The following is a 20,953-nucleotide window of genomic DNA, read 5'->3' as shown; positions in this document are numbered from 1 at the left end:
CCGTGCCAGGGGGGATGCAGGGAATTCAGGGAATTCGGGGGGTTCGGGGGATTTGGGGGATTCCAATCCAGGGGTCCCCACGGCTCCTCCTGGTCCTGGGGCCACGGGAAGAGCTGGAGCAGCACATCCCGCAAGGGCATGGAGCAGGTGGAGGAGGGGATCCTTTCCCTGTGCTCCAGCTCTGAAGAGATCCAGGGAATTCAGGGGGAGTCAGGGGATTCGGGGATCAGGGGATTCAGGGAATTCAGGGGAGTCAGGGAATTCAGGGGAGTCAGGGGATTCAGGGAATTCAGGGGAGTCAGGGAATTCAGGGGAGTCAGGGGATTCAGGGAATTCAGGGAATTCCACTCCAGGGGTCCCCACTGCATCCCACAGCTCCTCCTGGTCCTGGGGCCACAGGAAAACTGGAGCAGCACATCCCACATGGGCACGGAGGCAGGAAGAGGAGGGGATCCTTTCCCTGTGCCCAGGCTTTGAGGGAATTCGGGGGCTTCAGGGAATTCAGGGAATTCAGGGGAGTCAGGGGAGTCAGGGAATTCGGGGGATTCCAAGCCGGGGGTCCCCCACTGCATCCCACAGCTCCTCCTGGTCCTGGGGCCACGGGAAGAGCTGGAGCAGCACATCCCGCATGGGCATGGAGCAGGTGGAGGAGGGGATCCTTTCCCTGTGCTCCAGCTCTGAAGAGATCCAGGGAATTCAGGGGGAGTCAGGGGATTCGGGGATCAGGGGATTTAGGGAATTCAGGGGAGTCAGGGAATTCAAGGGAGCCAGGGAATTCAGGGGAGTCAGGGGATTCAGGGGATTCAGGGGAGTCAGGGAATTCAGGGGAGTCAGGGAATTCAGGGGATTCAGGGGAGTCAGGGAATTCAAGGGAGTCAGGGAATTCAGGGGAGTCAGGGGATTCGGGGATCAGGGGATTTAGGGAATTCAGGGGAGTCAGGGAATTCAAGGGAGTCAGGGAATTCAGGGGAGTCAGGGGATTCAGGGAATTCAGGGGAGTCAGGGGATTCAGGGGATTCAGGGGAGTCAGGGAATTCAGGGGAGTCAGGGAATTCAGAGGATTCAGGGGAGTCAGGGAATTCAAGGGAGTCAGGGAATTCAGGGGAGTCAGGGGATTCGGGGATCAGGGGATTCAGGGAATTCAGGGGAGTCAGGGAATTCAAGGGAGTCAGGGGAGTCAGGGAATTTAGGGGAGTCAGGGGAGTCAGGGAATTCAGGAGAGTCAGGGGAGTCAGGAACTTAGGGGATTCAGGGAATTCAGGGGAGTCAGGGAATTCAGGGGATTCAGGGGAGTCAGGGAATTCAAGGGAGTCAGGGAATTCAGGGGAGTCAGGGGATTCGGGGATCAGGGGATTCAGGGAATTCAGGGGAGTCAGGGAATTCAAGGGAGTCAGAGGAGTCAGGGGAGTCAGGGAATTCAAGGGAGTCAGGGGAGTCAGGGAATTCAGGGGATTCAGGGGATTCAGGGAATTCAGGGGATTCAGGGGAGTCAGGGAATTCAGGGGAGTCAGGGAATTCAGGGGATTCAGGAGAGTCAGGGAATTCAGGGGAGTCAGGGAATTCAGGGGATTCAGGGGAGTCAGGGAATTCAGGGGAGTCAGGGGATTCGGGGATCAGGGGATTCAGGGAATTCAGGGGAGTCAGGGAATTCAAGGGAGTCAGAGGAGTCAGGGGAGTCAGGGAATTCAAGGGAGTCAGGGGAGTCAGGGAATTTAGGGGAGTCAGGGGAGTCAGGGAATTCAGGAGAGTCAGGGAATTCAAGGGAGTCAGGGAATTCAGGGAATTCAGGGAATTCCACCCCACAAGCCCCCACTGCATCCGACAGCTCCTTTTTCTTGTGGTCCTGGGGCCACGGGAAGAGCTGGAGCAGCACATCCCACATGGGCACGGAGGCAGGAAGAGGAGGGGACCCTTTTCCTGTGCCCCGGCTTTGAGGGAATTCAGGGGAGTCAGGGAATTCAGGGAATTCCAATCCGGGGGTCCCCCACTGCATCCCACAGCTCCTCGTGGTCCTGGAGCCACAGGAAAACTGGAGCAGCACATCCCACATGGGCACGGAGGCAGGAAGAGGAGAAGAGGAGGGGATCATTTCCTTGTGCTCCAGTTCCGAGAGGATTCAGGGAATCCAGGGAATCCCACCCCACAAGCCGGAGCGCCGACAAGGACCCTCCAGCCGCGGCTTTTCCCTGGAAAACCCAGGAGCAGCCCCAGCGCCTCATTCCCGCTGCCCACGAATCCCTGTCCCGGGAGCTCCGTTCCACCCCAAATCCCACCACAGCCGGAGAGGGGAGGGGGAGAAGAGAATTCCCCTCTGGAATACTGGGAGAGGGGAAGGGGAGTTCCAGGCAGCCCCCTGGAAGGAGGGAAAAGGGGAAGGGGAGGCCGTGATGCTTCCCTGGAATACAGGAGAGAGGGGAAAAGGAGCCCGGAACACCGAGAGAGGGGAAAGGGAGCCCAGGATTTCCCCCTGGAACGCTGGGAGAGAGGAAAAGGAGCCCGGGCTGCTTCCTTGGAATCCAGGAGGGAGGAAAAGGAGCCCGGGCTGCTTCCTTGGAATCCAGGAGGGAGGAAAAGGAGCCCGGGCTGCTTCCCTGGAATCCAGGAGGGAGGAAAAGGAGCCCGGGCTGCTTCCCTGGAATCCAGGAGGGAGGAAAAGGAGCCCGGGCTGCATCCTTGGAATCCAGGAGGGAGGAAAAGGAGCCCGGGCTGCTTCCCTGGAATCCAGGAGGGAAGAAAAGGAGCCCGGGCTGCTTCCCTGGAATCCAGGAGGGAGGAAAAGGAGCCCGGGCTGCTTCCTTGGAATCCAGGAGGGAGGAAAAGGAGCCCGGGCTGCTTCCTTGGAATCCAGGAGGGAGGAAAAGGAGCCCGGGCTGCTTCCCTGGAATCCAGGAGGGAGGAAAAGGAGCCCGGGCTGCTTCCTTGGAATCCAGGAGGGAGGAAAAGGAGCCCGGGCTGCATCCCTGGAATGCAGGAGAGAGGAAGGGGGAGTCCAAGATGCTCCCCTGGAATACTGAAAGATGGGAAGGGGAGCCCGGGCTGCATCCCTGGGATGCAGGAGAGAGAGAAAGGAGCCCGGGCTGCTTCCCTGGAACACCGAGAGATGGGAATGGGAGCCCAGGCTGCTCCCCTGGAAACTGTGAGAGGAGAGGAGGAGTCCAAGCTGCTCCTTGGAACACTGCGAGAGGGAAAGGGGAGCCCAGGCTGCTTCCCTGGAATGCTGAGAGATGGGAAAGGGAGCCCAGGTTTTCCCCCTGGAACAGGGAGAGAGGGGAAGAGAAGCACAGGCTGCATCCCTGGAATCCGGGAGAGGAGAAGGGGGAGTCCAAGATGCTCCCCTGGAACACTGAAAGATGGGAAAGGGAGCCCGGGCTGCTTCCGTGGAGCACTGAGAGATGGGAAAAGGAGCCGAGGCTGCCTCCCGGGAATCCAGGAGAGAGGGAAAGGAGCCCGGGCTGCATCCCTGGAATCCAGGAGAGAGGGAAAGGAGCCCGGGCTGCATCTCTGGAATCCAGGAGAGAGGGAAAGGAGCCCGGGCTGCATCCCTGGAATCCAGGAGAGAGGGAAAGGAGCCCGGGCTGCATCCCTGGAATACTGAGGGAGGAGAAAGGGAGCCCAGGCTGCCTCCCTGGAATGCAGGAGATGGGAAAAGGAGCCGAGGCTGCATCCCTGGAATACTGGGAGAGCAGAGGCTGCCTCTCTGGAATGCAGGAGAGGAGGGAAAGGGAGCCCGGGCTCCTTCCCTGGAATGCAGGAGATGGGAAAAGGCTGCATCCCTAGAATCCAGGAGGGAGGAAAAGGAGCCCGGGCTGCATCCCTGGAATGCAGGAGATGGGAAAAGGAGCCGAGGCTGCCTCCCTGGAATACTGAGGAAGGAGAAAGGGAGCCCGGGCTGCATCCCTGGAATCCAGGAGAGGAGGGAAAAGGAGCCCGGGCTCCTTCCCTGGAATGCAGGAGATGGGAAAAGGGAGCCCGGGCTCCTTCCCTGGAATGCAGGAGACGGGAAAAGGGAGCCCGGGCTGCATCCCTGGAATCCAGGAGAGAGGAAAAGGAGCCGAGGCTGCCTCCCTGGAATGCAGGAGACGGGAGAAGCAGCCCGGGCAGCCCCCCCGGCCGTGGCCGCCCCCAGCCCGCACTCGCCAGCCCGCACTCGCACTCCACACGTGCCTCGCCACCCGCACGTGGAGCCGCGCGGGGGAGGCAGCGCTGGGAATTTTTAGGGGCTGGAAATCTCGGCAGAACCTTCCCGGTGTAGTGCGGGGCCGCTCGGGTCTGGGAGCGCTTTTGGGGGGGGGGGTCGGGGGGGTTTTTTTGGGGGGGTTTTTGTGCCACTCCAGAGCGCGAGTGACCGGCACAGGGCCGAACGCAGGCGGCTCGGCCGGGAGTTACCCATGCTGCAATTCCCAAATATTAAGAGTATTCGGGAATTATCCATTTGAGGGGGTATTTAGGGCTCACAGGGTGTCCAGCAACAACGAAAAAAAGCCCAAATAACAGCGGTGCCCCATCCTTGGAAGTGCTCGAGGAGCAACCTGGGATGGGGAAAAGTGTCCCTGCCCATGGATCGGGGCGAGCTTTAAGCTCCCTTCCAGCCAAAGCATTCCAGGATAATTTTCCGGGAATAAAAGGCCCCTCCTTGGTGGCTTTTGTGCCCCTCTGGCCTCGCCCCCTTGGCAGGGCCAGCTCGGCCCCATCCAGGAGCTCTCCGAGTTATGTAAGAGCAGCTCCGAAGAGAAATTTGGGGAATTTGCTGCCTCCGCCACCCACGGGTCACTCCTGGGACAGAAGGACAGAAGTTTTTAGGGAAGTTTATCCAGGGGAGGTCCAGAGGGGACCTGCACCTGCTCAGCTCTGGGATCTCCTTCCTCAAACCCGGGACAGGAAGAGCAGAGAGGGGCGAATTCACTTTTCCAGCAGCTGAGGATTGAACAAATTCACCGGCTGAGGCCCAGAAAGGAACACAACCCCACAAATCCCACGAATCCCATAAATCCCACGCTCGGGGCTGTCCAGCACCCCCTGAGAGAACTCCCGGCACAACTCGAGCTCTCCCACACGCAGAAACCCGGGGCTCTGAGCACAGCCGCGAGGGGGGATCCCCCCGATCCTACACAAACCCCAAAAAGGGGAAGGCACAAAATCAGCGCCAGGCCTCGGCCAGAAATCCCCCCCCCGCCACCCCAAACGCTTCCGCTGCACCCTCCGCCAGCTGCCGGCTCCCATTCCCAGGCAAATCCCCCCCCCCCCTCCCCCAAAAAAAAAAATTCCCGGCTCCGGCTCTCCTCGCTGCAAACCCCGAGCACATCCCGTTCCCTGCCGATCCCAGGCTTCTTTTTTTTTTTTTTTTTTTCTCCCCCGAAACAGCCGCACTTCGCATCCCACGCGCCCGGGGCTCATCCCAGCCCTCGCTGCCCGTTCCCAGCTCCCCGTTTGCCAGCCTGGAATGCCGAGCCTTGGCCTCCAGCCCGCAGCCGCCCCCCCCCCCTCCCCATCTCCCCCCCGCCCATCCCGGGCACCCACCCGCGGAACGCTCCGCGGGCACCCACGGCCCGTGCCCGGCGCGTCCCCCGCGCCTCCCCCGCGCATCCCGAGCCCCGCGCCGCCCCCGCTGCCTTCGGCATCCCACGGCCGCCTCCGCGCTCCCCACGCGGCGCCGCCCCCGGGAGCCCCCGAGCGCGACCCCCCGAGCTCTCCGCGCTCGCCGGTGGCTCCCGTTACCTGCGGGGCTGCGCGGCCCGAGCCACCATCGCCGCGGCGGCCGCCGGCGGCGGAGCGGGGCGGGAGCGGCTCGGGGCGGGGGCGGCGGCGGCGGGGCCGGGCGGGAGCGGCGCGCACGGCGGATCCCCCGCGAGCTCGGCCCCCGCCGCCGGCAGCGGGGCTCGGTTTTAGGGGTTGTCATGGCAACGGCCAGCCCGGTGCGCACGGAAGGGGCGGGCGCACGGAAAACTTCGGCGGCTCCGCGGGGCTCTCCCGGTACCCCCCGAGCCGCCGCTGCTCTGCCCCCCGGTGCTGCTTCCCCAACCCCCTCGGTTCTCGGGGTCCCCCAGCACCCCCCCCCCCACCCCCCCCCGCCCGGCCCGGGGATTCGCTCCCCAGCCCTGGGATGAGCCATGGGGGGGACCGGGGGGGCAGCGCCGACCTCCAGCGCGTCCCGCAGCGGGCCCTTTGCGGTGCCCCCCGAACCCCCCGAACCCCGCAGAGCTCCGGGGCCAACCCGCCCGGTGACCCCGGGGCGCGGCACCGGCACCGCCCCAGCCCCGCGGGGGGCACCGGGCGGCTCTGCTCCGGTGGTCCCGGTCCCAACCTCGCGCTCGGGGTGCGGCCGGACCCCCCCGGACCCCCCCCGGACCCCCCCGGTGCCGGTACCTGGCGCGGTGCCCCCGCTCCGCCGGCGGCCGCTCCGCTCCTGGCGCCCGCGGGGCCGATCCCGCAGGAAACTCCCGGCTCCGGCAGCTCGGCCCCTTTCCTGCCAGGAAGGGACACCCGGCCCCGCCGGGACACCGCCCTCGGCCTGCCCGCCACGGCGGGGACAGCCCGAGGCACCGGGACAGCGAGAGGGGACGACGACAGGGGGGCACAGGGGGACTGCGGGGGACACGGGGTGTGGCGTGTCCAGCTCTGGGGTCAGTGCCCAGCTCTGGGGTCCGTGGGGTCAGTGCCCGGCTCTGGGGTCAGTGCCCAGCTCTGGGGTCCGTGGGGTCAGTGCCCGGCTCTGGGGTCAGTGCCCAGCTCTGGGGTCCGTGGGGTCAGTGCCCGGCTCTGGGGTCAGTGCCCGGCTCTGGGGTCAGTGCCCAGCTCTGGGGTCCGTGGGGTCAGTGCCCGGCTCTGGGGTCAGTGCCCAGCTGTGGGGTCCGTGGGGTCAGTGCCCGGCTCTGGGGTCAGTGCCCAGCTCTGGGGTCCGTGGGGTCAGTGCCCAGCTCTGGGGTCAGTGCCCAGCTGTGGGGTCCGTGGGGTCAGTGCCCGGCTCTGGGGTCAGTGCCCGGCTCTGGGGTCAGTGCCCAGCTCTGGGGTCAGTGCCCAGCTGTGGGGTGGCTCCGGACGCGGCTGCCCGGCCCTATCAGGGAGCGCAGGAAACACCTTGGCGGGGCCGGGATTGTCCCTTCCTGAGGGAGCCCCGGGCGGGAACAGACCCGGCACGGGGACACAGCACGGCCCGGACACGGGGACAGAGGGACAAAGGGACAGAGGGACACGGGGACAGAGGGACACGGGGACACGGGGACGGGGCACAGGAGGTGCCCTGGCTGTGGCTCTCGCTGTGGCACTGCCCTGGCCAGGCGTGGGTGGGGACACATTGGGGCAGTGCCAGCGCTGCCAGGACAGGGCGCTGGCCCGAGCCAGCGGGCAGGGGACAAGGTGACAGCTCCTGCCGGACAGGGGACACGGTCACAGCGCCTGCCGGGCACAGGGCCAGGTCCCAGCGGCGTCACCCTTGGCACGGAAGGAGGGACTCGGCCACCCCCGAGCTCCTCCCCGTGGGGACACCCCTCCCACAGCGCCCTGGGTGTCCCCGTGTCCCCTTCCCCTGGGTGTCCCCAGACCCCTCCGCCTGCCCTCCCTGGATGTCCCCGTCCCCCCTTTCCCGTCCCCCTGGCTGTCCCCATCCCCCTTTTCCTGCCCTCTCCGATGTCCCCACCCCCTCGTGGGTGTGCCCCTCTGTCCCCTCGTGTGTCCCCACGCCCCCTTTTCCGGCCACCCCATCCGTGTGTCCCCGTCCCCCGTCCCCCCTCGGTGTCCCCACGCGGTCACCGGCGCGGTGGCCCCGCCGGGGCTGGCAGGAGCCGTGCCAGGTGCCACCACCCCGCAGTGCCACCTTCCCTCCTGCCACATCCCCGCCCCACAACTGTCCCCGCTTTGTCACCGGGAGCCTTTCCCGGAGCTCAGCGCTCCCGAATTCCCGGGGATTTGTGTCCCCTCCTGCCCTTCCCGTGTCGCCGTTGTCACCCCCGAGGCTCCGGAGCAGCGTCCGGGATTTGTCCTTTGGCCCGGTCCGGATCCGGAGATTGCCGTTGGGATTTTTTTGGGATTTTTTAGCTCGTGGAGCAGAAACTTCCCGGATTTCCCTCAGGAGCCTGCAGAGCCAGGAACGCGCTGTTCTCCCGAGGCTGCCCTGCTCCCCAAATTCCAGGAGTTCTCCGAGGAGCCGGGACAATCCCAACAAATCCCAGCTGTGCGGGAAGGAAAGGGGGCGCTGGGATCCCGGGAATGGGGCCGGACCCGCGGGAATGGGACGGGGACTGGGAATTCTTCCTTGGGAAAACAACACCTGGGAGCGCTGGGATCGCGGGAATGGGATGGGCACCGGCTCCCAGCCCTGGGAATTCCTTGGGAAAACAACACCTGGACAGCTCCCGGCGGAGGGGAGGAACCGGGAAGGGCCGGGTGGGGCTCAGTGGGGCGGGGCAGGGCAGAACCTCCTCCTTCCATCCCGGAGCGCAGAGGGAAGAGCCTTTCCCACGTTCCCACCCTCTGGAGCTCCATCCATCCCAGATGGGAGCTGGGATGCGGCGGGAGAGGGGACAGCGCTCAGGGAAGAGCTTTGGGCTCTCTGGAAGCGCATCCGGACCCAAAACGGGCACAGCAAAGGAGAAGAACCGGGATAAACCCAAGGAATGGGAATCCCACCCTCCTGCGCCCCTCGGGAATGACCCCGGCTCCGGAGGTTATCCCAGGAATGTCCCCAGGGATGGAAGGCTGGGGAAGTGGGAATCCCAAACGGGGGCTCCGCCATGAGGTGCAGATTCCTGGGGGATATTCCAGCCCCAGGGAGCAGGGATGTGGCAGGGATGGGGGAAGGCACTGGGGGAACAGGGACTGAAGATTCCCCGGCATTCCAGACTGGGATTCGAGTCCTCTGGCATTCCAGACTGGGATTTGCTGGGCACTGCCTCCAGGGACGGGATCCTTTGGTGCCCCGAGATCCCACCAGCTCCTTCCTTCCCCGGGTATTCCCAGTGGGATCACCCCAGGGAGCTCCTCCTGGCTGTGGGAGCGATGAGGGAATGGGATAGAAGGGGGATCAGGGCCGGGATCAGGGCCGGGATCAGGGTTGGGAATTGAGATCTCCTTGGACCCAGCATTTTGTGCCTCTGCACCGATTCCCGCCTGGCTGTCCATGGGATAACCTGGATATTTTCCAGCTGCACCCCTCTGAGGCTCCAGCCCCAGCTGCACCCCTGAATCCCGGGATAACCACATCCAGCCGCACTCCTGAATCCCGGGATAACTTCATCCAGCCGGGATAACCCCATTCAGCCACTCTCCTGAATCCCGGGATAACCCCATCCAGCCGCACCCCTGAATCCCGGCATAACCCCGTCCAGCCACTCTCCTGAATCCCGGGATAACTGCATCCAGCCGCACTCCTGAATCCCGGGATAACTTCATCCAGCCGGGATAACCCCATTCAGCCACTCTCCTGAATCCCGGGATAACTGCATCCAGCCGCACTCCTGAATTCCGGGATAACTTCATCCAGCCGGGATAACCCCATCCAGCCGCACTCCTGAATTCCGGGATAACCCCATCCAGCCGGGATAACCCCATCCAGCCACTCTCCTGAATCCCGGGATAACCACATCCAGCCGCTCTCCTGAATCCCGGGATAACCCCATCCAGCCGGGATAACCCCATCCAGCCGCACCCCGCTGAGGCTCGAACTGGGAGCAGGATTGTCCAAAATCTCCATTAATAAATTTGAAAAGGATCCAGGGAATTCTGGGGTTAGGCTGGATTTTAGGAAGAGGTTTTTCACCCAGAGGGTGGTGGGGCACTGACCAGGCTCCCCAGGGAACGGTGACATTCCCGGTGGGGACAGGGACGGGCTGGGATTTTAGGGTGCCCTATCCAGGGCCAGGAGTGGGATTCTGATCCTCCCAGGTACTTCCAGCTCAGGATTCTCCGTAATCCTGGGATTCTGACCCAAAACTGGGAGGAGGGACCCGCCCAGCCGTGGATTTGCTGCCACCTAGAGCGGACACCGGAGCTGGAAGCTCGGGAATTCAGGGAATGCCAAGCCCTGCACCCGGGCAGGAATAACCTCACGGCACCAGGAATTGTCCGCCCGGGAAGCGGCTCTTCCCAAAAGGATCTGGGAATTCTGGCTGCCACCAAAATCCCGGCACGAGCCAAAGGCAGCCTGGGCTGTGATCCCTCCTGTGCCCAGCACCGGGAATGCTGCGCCTATTCCAGGTTTCCCTGGGCAAGGAAAACATGGGAATGCTGGAGAGAATCCACCAATCTTCCACCAATTTGTGCCCAGTGACAGCAGAAATTAAAAGAAAACCAGCACAAAACGCCACCAGGAACGCAAGGAATCACTTTTGTTGTCGGGATATCTGAGCACGGGCACAGAAATTGTGGGATACTCAAAACCTTTGGGAATATTCGAAATTCCGGTCGTGCTCCAGGCCGAGCTGCCCCTGGAACTGCCCCAGGTGACCTCGGGCTTGAGCCTCCCGCGATCCTGGGACAATTCCTGCCTCCCTCCCGGTGTCTCCCGGGCATCCTCCCCCTTCTCGTGCCACCCCCTGGCACCATCTGAGCCGCAGATGGAGCGGAGCAGACGCTGTCTGTGGGAAACGACGTCGGGAACACGCTCGGGGACAGCTCCAGCTGGCGCCTGCGGGGTGGCAGCGGCGGCACGGGGACATCCCGGAGCCATCTGCCACCTGCAGCCGCGGGATGCCCGCCCAGAACCGCCCCCAGGCCACGACGGGGGGGGAGGGGGCAATCCCGGCTGTGCCCGATCCCAGGGAACGGCAGGGCCTTGCTGCGGGATCAGGGAGCGGCGGTGACGCTGGATCGGCCCCAAAGGGACACAAATCCCCCGTGCTGCAGCCTCTCCATGGCTGCTCTTCCCTGATCCAATCCCTCCCTCCCGCTGGAAAAGCCCCAAACCCAGGGAAGATCGGGCTGGCCCATCCCTGGAAGTGTCCGGGGCCAGCTCGGAGCGCGCTGGGACAGCGGGAGGTGGCCCTGCCATGGCACGGGTGGCACCGGGCGCTCGTTAAGGTCCCTCGCAGCCCGAACCATTCCAAGGTTCCGCGGCCCCGGGCTGCCCCTCTGTGACATCAGCCCGGCCCGGGGGCACCGCGGGGCCCTGGGGCTGCAGGTGCCACCTCTGCTCCGGCTCTGCCGCCTGCTGCGCTGGCACCGATGGCTCTGCTGGGGCTGCTCGTCCTGCTGGGCCTGGCCGGGCCCGCGGGGGGCACCTGGGACACCTGCAGGTGAGCGGCCCCAGGGGCTGCCAGGGGGCTCGGGGACACCCGGGGCTTCCCTGGCACAGCCTGGTGACAGACGAGCCCCTCGGGGCTCCCTGGCCCTGCTGTGCCCAGGGATGGCTTTGTGCTTCCAGAGGCACCTGCGGGCTCCGGCCCATGGCGTCTGACCACAGCTCGCTGGTTCCTGACTACGATTCCCTGAATGCCAACTACGAACCCTTGGGTTCTTCCGATGACACCGCGCAGGACGTGGATGGCACAAGGGTCCATCCGGGAGCCTGGCCCGGCATCGTCAGCATCCAGGCCACGCTGGAGAACGGCACGTGGCACATGTGCTCGGGGGCCCTCATCCACCCCCAGTGGGTCCTCACGGTGGCCCACTGCTTCTTCAGGCCTGGGTAAGGAGGAGCAGGGCCGGGGCTGTCCCCAGGTGCCAGGTGCCCAGTGAGGGAAGGGAACGGGGCTGCCACATCCCGTGGCCCGGCTCCATCAAATCCTTTCTCCCCCTGCTCTCCAGGAACATCTCCAGGTGGGAGGTGGTGATCGGGGCCACGGATCTCACCCAGCCGGGCCCCGAGGTCGAGCTGCGCCACATCCGGAGGCTCCTGGTGCACCAGCACTACGTGGCCACCGCGGCCAGGAACAACATCGCCCTGCTGGAGCTGGCGCAGCCCGTGGAGTGCAGCGACTACATCCAGCTGGCCTGTGTGCCCGACAGCTCCCTGGCAGTGCCCGAGCTGAAAACCTGCTACATCGCGGGCTGGAGAGCCGCCCCGGGCAGCGGTCAGTGCTGAGTTGGGTGCACAGGGACACGGTCGGGCTGGCCCAGGGCAGAGGCCAAAGCCGCAGGAGCTGTGGCCGGGCAGAGCCGGGCCTGGGCCGTGCCCCGGAGCCCCGGGCAGGGACACAGAGGAACAGGGGCACGGCCGGGCCCTGGGCGAGGGGCTCGGCCCGGGGAGGTGCCGGGTGCTCAGCGCCCGCTGTGCCCGCAGCTCCCGGCCCGCGCCTGGCGCTGCAGGAGGCCAAGGTCCGGCTGATGGACGCCCAGCTGTGCAACAGCAGCCGCTGGTACGGGGGGGCCCTGCACCCCCAGGACCTGTGCGCGGGGTACCCGCGGGGCGGCATCGACACCTGCCAGGTGCGAGCGTGGGCCCAGGGGCACAGGGACCCCCGAGCCCCAAACACGGCCCCATCCAACCCCCAAACCCAGCACAGGGACCCCCGAGCCCCAAACACGGCCCCATCCAAGCCCCAAACCCAGCACAGGGACCCCTGAGCCCCAAACACGGCCCCATCCAAGCCCCAAACCCAGCACAGGGACCCCTGAGCCCCAAACACGGCCCCATCCAACCCCCAAACCCAGCACAGGGACCCCTGAGCCCCAAACACGGCCCCATCCAAGCCCCAAACCCAGCACAGGGACCCCTGAGCCCCAAACACGGCCCCATCCAACCCCCAAACCCAGCACAGGGACCCCTGAGCCCCAAACACGGCCCCATCCAAGCCCCAAACCCAGCACAGGGACCCCTGAGCCCCAAACACGGCCCCATCCAACCCCCAAACCCAGCACAGGGACCCCTGAGCCCCAAACACGGCCCCATCCAAGCCCCAAACCCAGCACAGGGACCCCTGAGCCCCAAACACGGCCCCATCCAAGCCCCAAACCCAGCACAGGGACCCCTGAGCCCCTGACATCGCCCACCCTGTCCTGTATCCCCTCCCTTCCCTTCCTGTGCCCCTTCCCTTCCCCATCCACGGGTTCCTCTTGTGTATCCCATCCTATTCCTGCCCTTCCACGTCCATGGATCCCTGTCCCAGTGTCCCCTTGTCCCCAGGGCCTGGCGCTGTGCCCACACAGCCCACCCAGTGCTCCCAGTAGCCCTGAGGTGTGGCTGTGAGCCTGGAGCAGCCCCTGACCCCTCTCTCCCGGCACAGGGGGACAGCGGGGGTCCCCTGGTCTGCAAGGACAACGTCGGTGACTACTTCTGGCTCGTGGGATTGGCCAGCTGGGGCAGAGGCTGTGCCGGGGCCAAGCGACCTGGGATCTTCACCTCCACCCAGCACTTCCACACCTGGATCCAGGTCCAGATGGGATTGCTCCCACCAGAAGCAGATCTTCCTCCTCCAGAGCCCATCCCAACCCCGGCCCCTCCTCCAGCAGAGCCAGAGCCGGACTACGACTTGAGTGACCTGGAGAATCCGGAGGAATCGGAGGATTTCACGGCCGTTTCATTCCAACTACAGATCCTGGGGAAATTCCTGAACCTGCTGCTGGAGCTCCTGCAGTTCCTGAAGGGAGAGAAAGCCTGAGCAGCGGGACGAGCTGATCCCGTTCTGGCAACCATTCCCTGCTGGGGCCGTGGCTGTGGTGCCAAAGGCAGTCCCGGTGCCCGGCGCTGCCGTGTCCTGCTCCTGCCCTGAGCCCACCCCGGCGGTGAATTCAGTTTGTTCTTGAAATAGAGTTCTTCCTGTCCCCAATTACCCGCGTTTTCAGCCCAGCTCTGTGCGCAGCAAGGCCGGGATAACCCGGGACCACGGGCGGGGTTGGCTCCTGGGCTGGGGCAGAGGAGGGGCAGCCGGGCAGGGCAGGGCAGGGCAGGACGGGGCAGTGCCCGGGTTCCCGTGGGCTGTACCCGGGGGCTGCTGCAGCCCCTCCAGCCCCTCCCGATGAGCCGTGAGCGCGGCTGGGACGGGCTGGAAGCTCCCTCTGGGGCAGCAGCAGCAGCCACCCCGAGGGGCCGTCCCTGCTCAGGGCCACCAGGAGCTCCGGGGTGCGGCCGAGCGAGCTGGGGGGCTCCGGAAATATCCCCAAACTCACGGGCTGGCAGCGCCCCGTGGGGAAACTGCCCGCCCTGGGGAGGCACTGCCCGTGCCCGCCTGGATTTCGGGATGTCACCTCGAGGGCTGGGGACGTGGGACACGAGCAGCACCGCTGCGCATCCTGAGGATGAGCAGCCCCACCGCAGGAGCGCCTCAACAGCCCGGCCACGCTGCGGGTCCGGGCTGGGACCGCCGCCCCGCCCCACGGCGTGGCCGCTGTGCTCGGACCGCGGGGTTTAAGCCGATTTTTCTGTCGTCGCCGCGTTTATTGTGTCCTTCCCTTTGCAGTGGGTCTCTGGCCGCAGAGCCGCTCGCACGGGGTTGGAGCGGGGTCAGTTCCTGCCGCTGGTCCCGCCCCAAGCCGGCACAGCCGGGCAGGCGGAGAGAGGGAGAAACTTCTCCAGCCCAGGTTCCCCCGGCAGAGCCTCAGGTGTCCCATTCCCGGCAAAAGCAATTTGGGCACGGAGAGGAACGGGAATGGGAGCAGCTGGAGCTGCAGTCCCGGGGTCCCGAGGGAGCCTGAGCTGCTGCTGCCGCCGCCCAGGGGTGTCCCCTCTGTCACCAGGCCCTGCCCCGGAGCTGCCGGGACCCCCATCCCCCTCCCCCGCTGTAGGAGCAGGCTCAGGCTCTGCTCCGGGGGCCCAGCAGCGGCACCAGAGGAACGGGCAGGGACCGATCCCGGGAAGTTCCGCCTGGACAGGAGCCAGAACTTCTTTCCTGGGCAGCGACCCAGCCCTGAGCAGTGACCAGAGAGGGGTGGAGCCTCCTCTCTGGGGATATTCCTGACCTGTGCAGAGGCAATCCTATGCTCTGGGACGCCCCTCCTGGGATGCCCCTTCCGAGCTGCCCCATCCCGATATCCTGTGCCTGGCACGGCCGCTCGGGCGCCGCGCGGGACTACAACTCCCAGCATGCCCCGCGGCCACGTGACCGACATGTACATCACGTGATCAGCTCGACCACTGCCGGGACCGCCCCGGGGCCGCGGGGACAGCACCGGGACAGCACCGGGACAGCACCGGGACACGCGGGGACACCCTCAGGGCAGCGCCATGGGGCTGCAGGGCCGGGAGCACCCCTGGGTGCTGCTGCTGCTGCTGCTGCCGCCGCCCCCCGTGTGCGCCGCGGCCGCCGCCCGCCCCAGCTTCGTGCTGGTGCTGGCGGACGATCTGGGCTTCGGGGACCTGGGCAGCTACGGACACCCCTCGTCCGCCACCCCGCACCTGGACCGGCTGGCGGCCCGCGGGCTGCGCTTCACCGACTTCTACAGCAGCGCCGCCGTCTGCAGCCCGTCCCGGTACGGCCCCCGCGGGAGGAACGGGGAGACGAAGCTGCGGTGTCCCGGGAGGGACGGAGGGAGGATGAATCCTCCGTGTCCCGGGAAGGATGGGGCGGATAAACCCGCGGTGTCGGGAGGATGAATCCTCCGTGTCCCGGGATGGGAGGAGGATGAGCCCGCCTTGTCCCGGGAGAGATGGGGGGACAAAGCTGCGGTGTCCCGGGAGGGATGGGCGGTGATGGACCTGCGGTGTCCCGGGAGGGACGGGGGGATAAATCCACCGTGTCCCGGGAGTGAGTGGTGGAGGATGAACCTGCCGTGTCCCGGGATAGACGGAGGAATAAACCTGCGGTATCCCGGGATAGACAGGGCCATGAAGCCGCCATATCCCGGGAAAAACGGGGGAATAAACCTGCCGTGTGCCGGGAGAAACGGGCGGAGGATAAACCCGCAGTGTGCCGGGAAAGACGGGATGATAAACCCGCGGTGTCCCGGGAAAGACGGGGTGATAAACCCGCGGTGTCCCGGGAAAGACGGGATGATAAACCCGCGGTGTCCCGGGAAAGACGGGGTGATAAACCCGCGGTGTCCCGGGAAAGACGGGGTGATAAACCCGCGGTATCCCGGGATATCCCCCTTGACCGCCGTATCCCGGGGAAAACGGGCGGAGGATAAACCCGCGGTGTCCCGGGAAAGACGGGATGCAGATAAACCCGCCGCGTCCCGGGATAGGAAGGGGCCTGAAGCCGCCGTGTCCCGGGATGTCCCCCCTGAGCCCCGTGTCCCCGCTCCCTGCAGGGCCGCCCTGCTGACGGGCCGCTTCCAGGTGCGCTCCGGGATCTATCCCGGCGTGTTCGACCCGGGCTCGCGGGGAGGGCTCCCGCTCGCCGAGGTCACCGTCGCCGAGCTGCTGAAGGCTCAGGGCTACGCCACGGCCATGGTTGGCAAGTGGCACCTGGGCTTTGGCATCAACGGCTCCTTCCTGCCCGTGCACCAGGGATTCGATCACTTCCTGGGAGTGCCCTATTCCCATGACCAGGTGAGAGGCTCCGGCTGCCTGGGGTCCTCGGTCCTGCGCGGAGGGGGTTGGGTGGGAGCAGCGCGGTCCTGGGGCGGTTTTAGGGTGGGCAGAGTCCCCTGGGAGGGGTTTCCAGCGGGGAGAGGCCGCTGTGGGGCTTCACCCGTCTCCCTTGTCTTCCCTGTGCTGCGCCAGAGCTGGAATCCCGAATATTCCGTGTTTTCCAGGGCCCCTGCCAGAACCTGACCTGCTTCCCACCCGACACCAAGTGCTTTGGGACCTGCGACCAGGGCGTGGTGCCGCTGCCGCTGCTCTGGAACCGGACCATCATCCAGCAGCCCGTCTCCTTCCCCGACCTCGTGCCCCTCTACAACAAATTCTCCCGGGATTTCATCGCCGACTGCGCCCGCCGAGGCCTCCCCTTCCTGCTCTACTACGCTTCCCACGTAGGAGAGAGAGAGCGGGGATTTTCCGGGCGCTTGGGAAGGGAAGGGATGGGAAAGGGGGAGTGGGAAGGGAAAAGGGAAAGGAGCCTGAGTCCCATGCGGAGAACAAGGAAGCATCTCCGCTCCTGCCACCCCAAAATCTGCTCCTGCATGACCTGGCGTTGCTATTCCCACACAAAACCAGATCTTATTGGGATAATGCTTTCAGGCTGCTTCTTTCTGGAGCTTCTCCCTCTTCCCTGTGCCATCCCCAGGGAAAACTTCCCACTCTGCAGCTCCCCACCCTCTCCTGGAGCTCAGCTACGTTGTGCCACCGCTGAGACTCGGGGACAAGTCTCCTCTCAGCTGATGGCTTTTGTCACCTCTCTGCACGTCCTGCCTGGGGTTGCTGCCTGTCCCTGCCTGTCCCAGCAGCAGCTGCAGCTCCAGGGGGGTTGATCCCGGTGTTCCCTGCCCTTTCCCAGCACACCCACTACCCCCAGTTTGCCAGCCGGGAGTTCGCGGGGCAGACGCGGCGGGGACCCTTCGGGGACGCCCTGGCCGAGTTCGATGGCTCCGTGGGACAGCTCGTGCAGGCCCTGCAGGAACACGGCCTGGAGAACTCCACCCTGGTGTTCTTCACCTCGGACAACGGGTGAGGGGCTGGTTTGGGGCGGGGGAACTGGGATGGGGCAGTGCCAAGCGACCCCAGTGAGGCGCGAGGTGGGCGCTGCTCTGGAGGGGGCACAGGGCGTGACCTCTGTGTTCCTGTGACTCAGAAACCTCCCAGGCTTTGGGCCAGCAGTGTGAGCCCCCAGTTCCCTCTGTGAGTGGTGACACTGCCCTGCCCGGGTGTCTCTCCCTGCCCCTCAGGCCGAGCAGGGTGGCACAGTCACCCTGGCACCTTGTCACCGCCCCCTCGGTGGCACCAGGGAGGGGACAGCGCGGCCCTGGCACCTGATGGCAGCCGGTTCTCGTCCCCAGCCCCTCCACCCTGCGCATGGCACGCGGAGGCAGCGCCGGCCACCTCAAGTGTGGCAAGGGCACGACCTACGAAGGTGGCATGAGGGAGCCGGCGGTGGCTTATTGGCCAGGCAAGATCGCTCCAGGTGAGCCAGGCTCAGCCCCTCGGCCACATCCCGGGACAAAGAGGGGCAGGGGTGGCAGTGGGATCAGCTGCTTGGACTTTTCCCGGCGGCAGGAGTGACCCACGAGCTGGCCAGTACCCTGGACATCCTGCCCACCCTGAGCGCCCTGGCCGGAGCTGCCCTTCCCAAGGTGGCCCTGGATGGCTTCGACCTGAGCCCGCTGCTCTTTGGCTCGGGGAAGGTGAGTTTGGAGCTGGGGGACAGATCCTTGGATCGGGGCAGATCCAGGGGCTGGCGGCTTTTGGCTCCTGCCGAGTGTGCCCAGCTGTGCCCAGCTGTGCCCAGCCGCCAGGGTGCTGCTGTCCATCAGCTCCAGCCCTATTCCAGCGGTAGGATCGGGGCTCCTGGGGGGGTCTCAGCCTGGTCCTGCCCTCCCCGGGGGCTGCCCAGCTGAGCTGAGCCCTGCTGCCCCCCCAGAGCCCTCGCCAGGCCGTGTTCTTCTACCCTCCGTCCCCCGACCCCCTGCACGGTCCCTTCGCCATCCGCCTGGGCAAGTACAAGGCCCATTACTTCACCCAAGGTCAGTGCTGCCCCCTCCCCAGCTCTTCTGGGGGCTCTGGGAAGGGTTCCTGCTGCCCAGAGCTCCGGGAGGAGGAGCCGAGCTCACCCAGGGGTTGTTTGCAGGTTCCTTCCACAGCGGCACCACCCCAGACCAGGCGTGCCACGGGCTGACCCCTCTCACCCCGCACCTGCCCCCGCTGCTCTTCGACTTGGAGTCGGACCCCGCTGAGAACTACGACCTGCTGCAGGGCGAGGCGGGCCCGGAGGTGCTGCAGGTGCTCAGGGACATCACCCTGCAGAAGGTGCTGCTGGAGCAGCGCCTGGAGTTCGGGGAGAGCCAGGTGAAGAAGGGCCGGGACCCCTCGCTGCAGCCCTGCTGTGCCCCCAACTGCAGCCCCAAACCCTCCTGCTGCCGCTGCTCCCAGCACTGACCGACAGCCCAAACATCCCTGCGCCAGCCCCGCTAACCAGCATCAGCCTCGGGGACCCCTCGGACTCACGGGGCGGCAAACGGGGTCGGGGAGAGCCCAAACTCTGCTGGGAGTGCGGGCAGAGCTCTGTGCTCCGTGTGGGACATTCCAGGCGAGGCCTTGGACAGGATCCCAACTCGCTCCGGCAGGGACCACGCTCGAGCAGCTTCTCCAGAGCCAGAAGAGCTCTTTGGAGCAGCGGGAACGTCCCGGCCCCAGCGATCCCGGCTGGGCCCAGGGTGGGAGCAGAGCCGGGGCTGCAGCTCCAGCGCTGCCGGGGCCGAGGGCACAGCGGGGGACGGGGATGGGGGTCCCGGCAGCTCCGGGGCAGGGCCTGGTGACAGAGGGGACACCCCTGGGCGGCGGCAGCAGCAGCTCAGGCTCCCTCGGGACCCCGGGACTGCAGCTCCAGCTGCTCCCATTCCCGTTCCTCTCCGTGCCCAAATTGCTTTTGCCGGGAATGGGACACCTGAGGCTCTGCCGGGGGAACCTGGGCTGGAGAAGTTTCTCCCTCTCTCCCCTCTCCCAGGGTCCCCCCAAACCCCAGCTCAACCCCGCTCCTTTTCCCTCCCAACTCCCAAATTTTCCCATCCTTGTTTTGCCCGAGAGACTGCATTGGGCTGAGAATGTGCTTAATGAGTGTCCTCATTTGGGCCACAGGAATCATTTTTTTTGGTAGCTGGGAGTGTCCAGGACCCAGATGGGGCTCTCCCTTCCATGGAAAAGGGCATTATTTCCATCGGGACAGGACGTGGTAGGGCAGAGCTGCCGTTGTCACAGGCTTCCCATGGAAATCACTGCTTTGTCTTACATTTTTTTCTTACTAAGATTGCTGCAAGTAATTGTTTGATCCCTCATCTCATGGCTGCTTCCAGTAAATTCCAATTTTTAACCCCTGATCTTTGCCTTTCGTGCTTCCAGCTGCAGTGGGAAGGGGAAGGAGCACTGACCTGGGGAACCCTAAACCATCCCTAAACCGCCGCAGTGGGGAAAACATCTTTATTCCGAGGATTAAACCAACTCCAGCATCCGTGTGGGCTCAGGGCAGCAGCGCGGGCAGGACACGGCAGCGCCGGGCACTGGGGCTGCCTTCACCCCACAGCCACGGCCCCAACTGGGACTGGCTGTGACCCACCACAGCCAGAACCGGACCTGCTCTGCCCCTCTGCTCAACCCGTCCTGTTCTTGAGGACCTCCAACATCTCCTGCAGCTTCTCAAGGACATTCATCAGGGTGAGATTTGGGAAGGAAATGACGGTGTCTGGCTCCGGTTCTGGTGGCTCCGTGGGGGTCAGGCTGGGCTTTGGTGCTTCTGCCAGGCTCAGGCCGGTCTGGGCACAGATCCAGGTGTGGAAGTGCTGGGTGGAGGTGAAGATCCCGGGCCTCCTGGCCCTGGCACAGCCTCTGCCCCAGCTGGCCAATCCCACGAGCCAGAAGTAGTCACCGACGTTGTCCTTGCAGACCAGGGGACCCCCGCTGTCCCCCTGTGCCGGGAGAGAGGGGTCAGGGGCTGCTCCAGGCTCACAGCCACACCTCGGGGCTACTGGGAGCACTGGGTGGGCTGTGTGGGCACAGCGCCAGGCCCTGGGGACAAGGGGACACTGGGACAGGGATCCATGGACGTGGAAGGGCAGGAATAGGATGGGATACACAAGAGGAAACCGTGGATGGGGAAGGGAAGGGGCACAGGAAGGGAAGGGAGGGGATACAGGACAGGGTGGGCGATGTCAGGGGCTCAGGGGTCCCTGTGCTGGGTTTGGGGGTTGGATGGGGCCGTGTTTGGGGCTCAGGGGTCCCTGTGCTGGGTTTGGGGGTTGGATGGGGCCGTGTTTGGGGCTCAGGGGTCCCTGTGCTGGGTTTGGGGCTTGGATGGGGCCGTGTTTGGGGCTCAGGGGTCCCTGTGCTGGGTTTGGGGGTTGGATGGGGCCGTGTTTGGGGCTCAGGGGTCCCTGTGCTGGGTTTGGGGCTTGGATGGGGCCGTGTTTGGGGCTCGGGGGTCCCTGTGCCCCTGGGCCCACGCTCGCACCTGGCAGGTGTCGATGCCGCCCCGCGGGTACCCCGCGCACAGGTCCT

General features: G+C 65.4%; 3 protein-coding genes across 3 annotated transcripts in view; 2 read left to right on the top strand and 1 right to left on the bottom strand.

The window, feature by feature from the left end:
- SHANK3 (SH3 and multiple ankyrin repeat domains 3) overlaps window positions 1–1,882 on the bottom strand; it is a 200,030-nt gene extending 198,148 nt beyond the window's left edge. Inside the window, exon 1 of the mRNA XM_048301897.1 lies at window positions 1,814–1,882. Within this exon, the coding sequence (XP_048157854.1) occupies window positions 1,814–1,882 (69 nt within the window). The remainder of the gene's footprint in view (window positions 1–1,813) is intronic.
- A 9,600-nt stretch (window positions 1,883–11,482) lies between these two features.
- LOC125325186 (acrosin-like) lies at window positions 11,483–13,683 on the top strand. The gene is made up of 4 exons (XM_048301990.1): window positions 11,483–11,617; window positions 11,737–12,002; window positions 12,212–12,357; window positions 13,155–13,683. The coding sequence occupies exons 1-4, from the start codon at window positions 11,550–11,552 to the stop codon at window positions 13,527–13,529; spliced, it is 855 nt and encodes a 284-aa protein (XP_048157947.1). The 5' UTR covers window positions 11,483–11,549; the 3' UTR covers window positions 13,530–13,683.
- A 1,296-nt stretch (window positions 13,684–14,979) lies between these two features.
- ARSA (arylsulfatase A) lies at window positions 14,980–19,779 on the top strand. Its single transcript, XM_048301989.1, has 8 exons — window positions 14,980–15,336; window positions 16,117–16,357; window positions 16,564–16,782; window positions 17,247–17,416; window positions 17,746–17,870; window positions 17,963–18,090; window positions 18,327–18,429; window positions 18,534–19,779. The coding sequence occupies exons 1-8, from the start codon at window positions 15,092–15,094 to the stop codon at window positions 18,839–18,841; spliced, it is 1,539 nt and encodes a 512-aa protein (XP_048157946.1). The 5' UTR covers window positions 14,980–15,091; the 3' UTR covers window positions 18,842–19,779.
- The last annotated feature ends 1,174 nt before the right edge of the window (window positions 19,780–20,953 follow it).

Source organism: Corvus hawaiiensis, chromosome 4 (genome assembly GCF_020740725.1).
Source record: "Corvus hawaiiensis isolate bCorHaw1 chromosome 4, bCorHaw1.pri.cur, whole genome shotgun sequence".
NCBI classification, from domain to species: domain Eukaryota; kingdom Metazoa; phylum Chordata; class Aves; order Passeriformes; family Corvidae; genus Corvus; species Corvus hawaiiensis.
The sequence above is the reverse complement of the archived record's forward strand: the minus strand, read 5'-3'. Positions and strand labels throughout refer to the sequence as shown.

Excerpts from the sequence above, each read along its gene's own strand:
- LOC125325186 (XM_048301990.1), top strand. The coding sequence starts at position 11,550 with ATGTGCTCGGGGGCCCTCATCCACCCCCAGTGGGTCCTCACGGTGGCC. Across the intron at positions 11,618-11,736 it reads CACTGCTTCTTCAGGCCTGG|GAACATCTCCAGGTGGGAGG; the intron begins GTAAGGAGGAGC and ends CCTGCTCTCCAG. Across the intron at positions 12,358-13,154 it reads GCGGCATCGACACCTGCCAG|GGGGACAGCGGGGGTCCCCT; the intron begins GTGCGAGCGTGG and ends CTCCCGGCACAG.
- ARSA (XM_048301989.1), top strand. The coding sequence starts at position 15,092 with ATGGGGCTGCAGGGCCGGGAGCACCCCTGGGTGCTGCTGCTGCTGCTG. Across the intron at positions 16,358-16,563 it reads TGCCCTATTCCCATGACCAG|GGCCCCTGCCAGAACCTGAC; the intron begins GTGAGAGGCTCC and ends CGTGTTTTCCAG. Across the intron at positions 17,417-17,745 it reads TTCTTCACCTCGGACAACGG|CCCCTCCACCCTGCGCATGG; the intron begins GTGAGGGGCTGG and ends TCTCGTCCCCAG.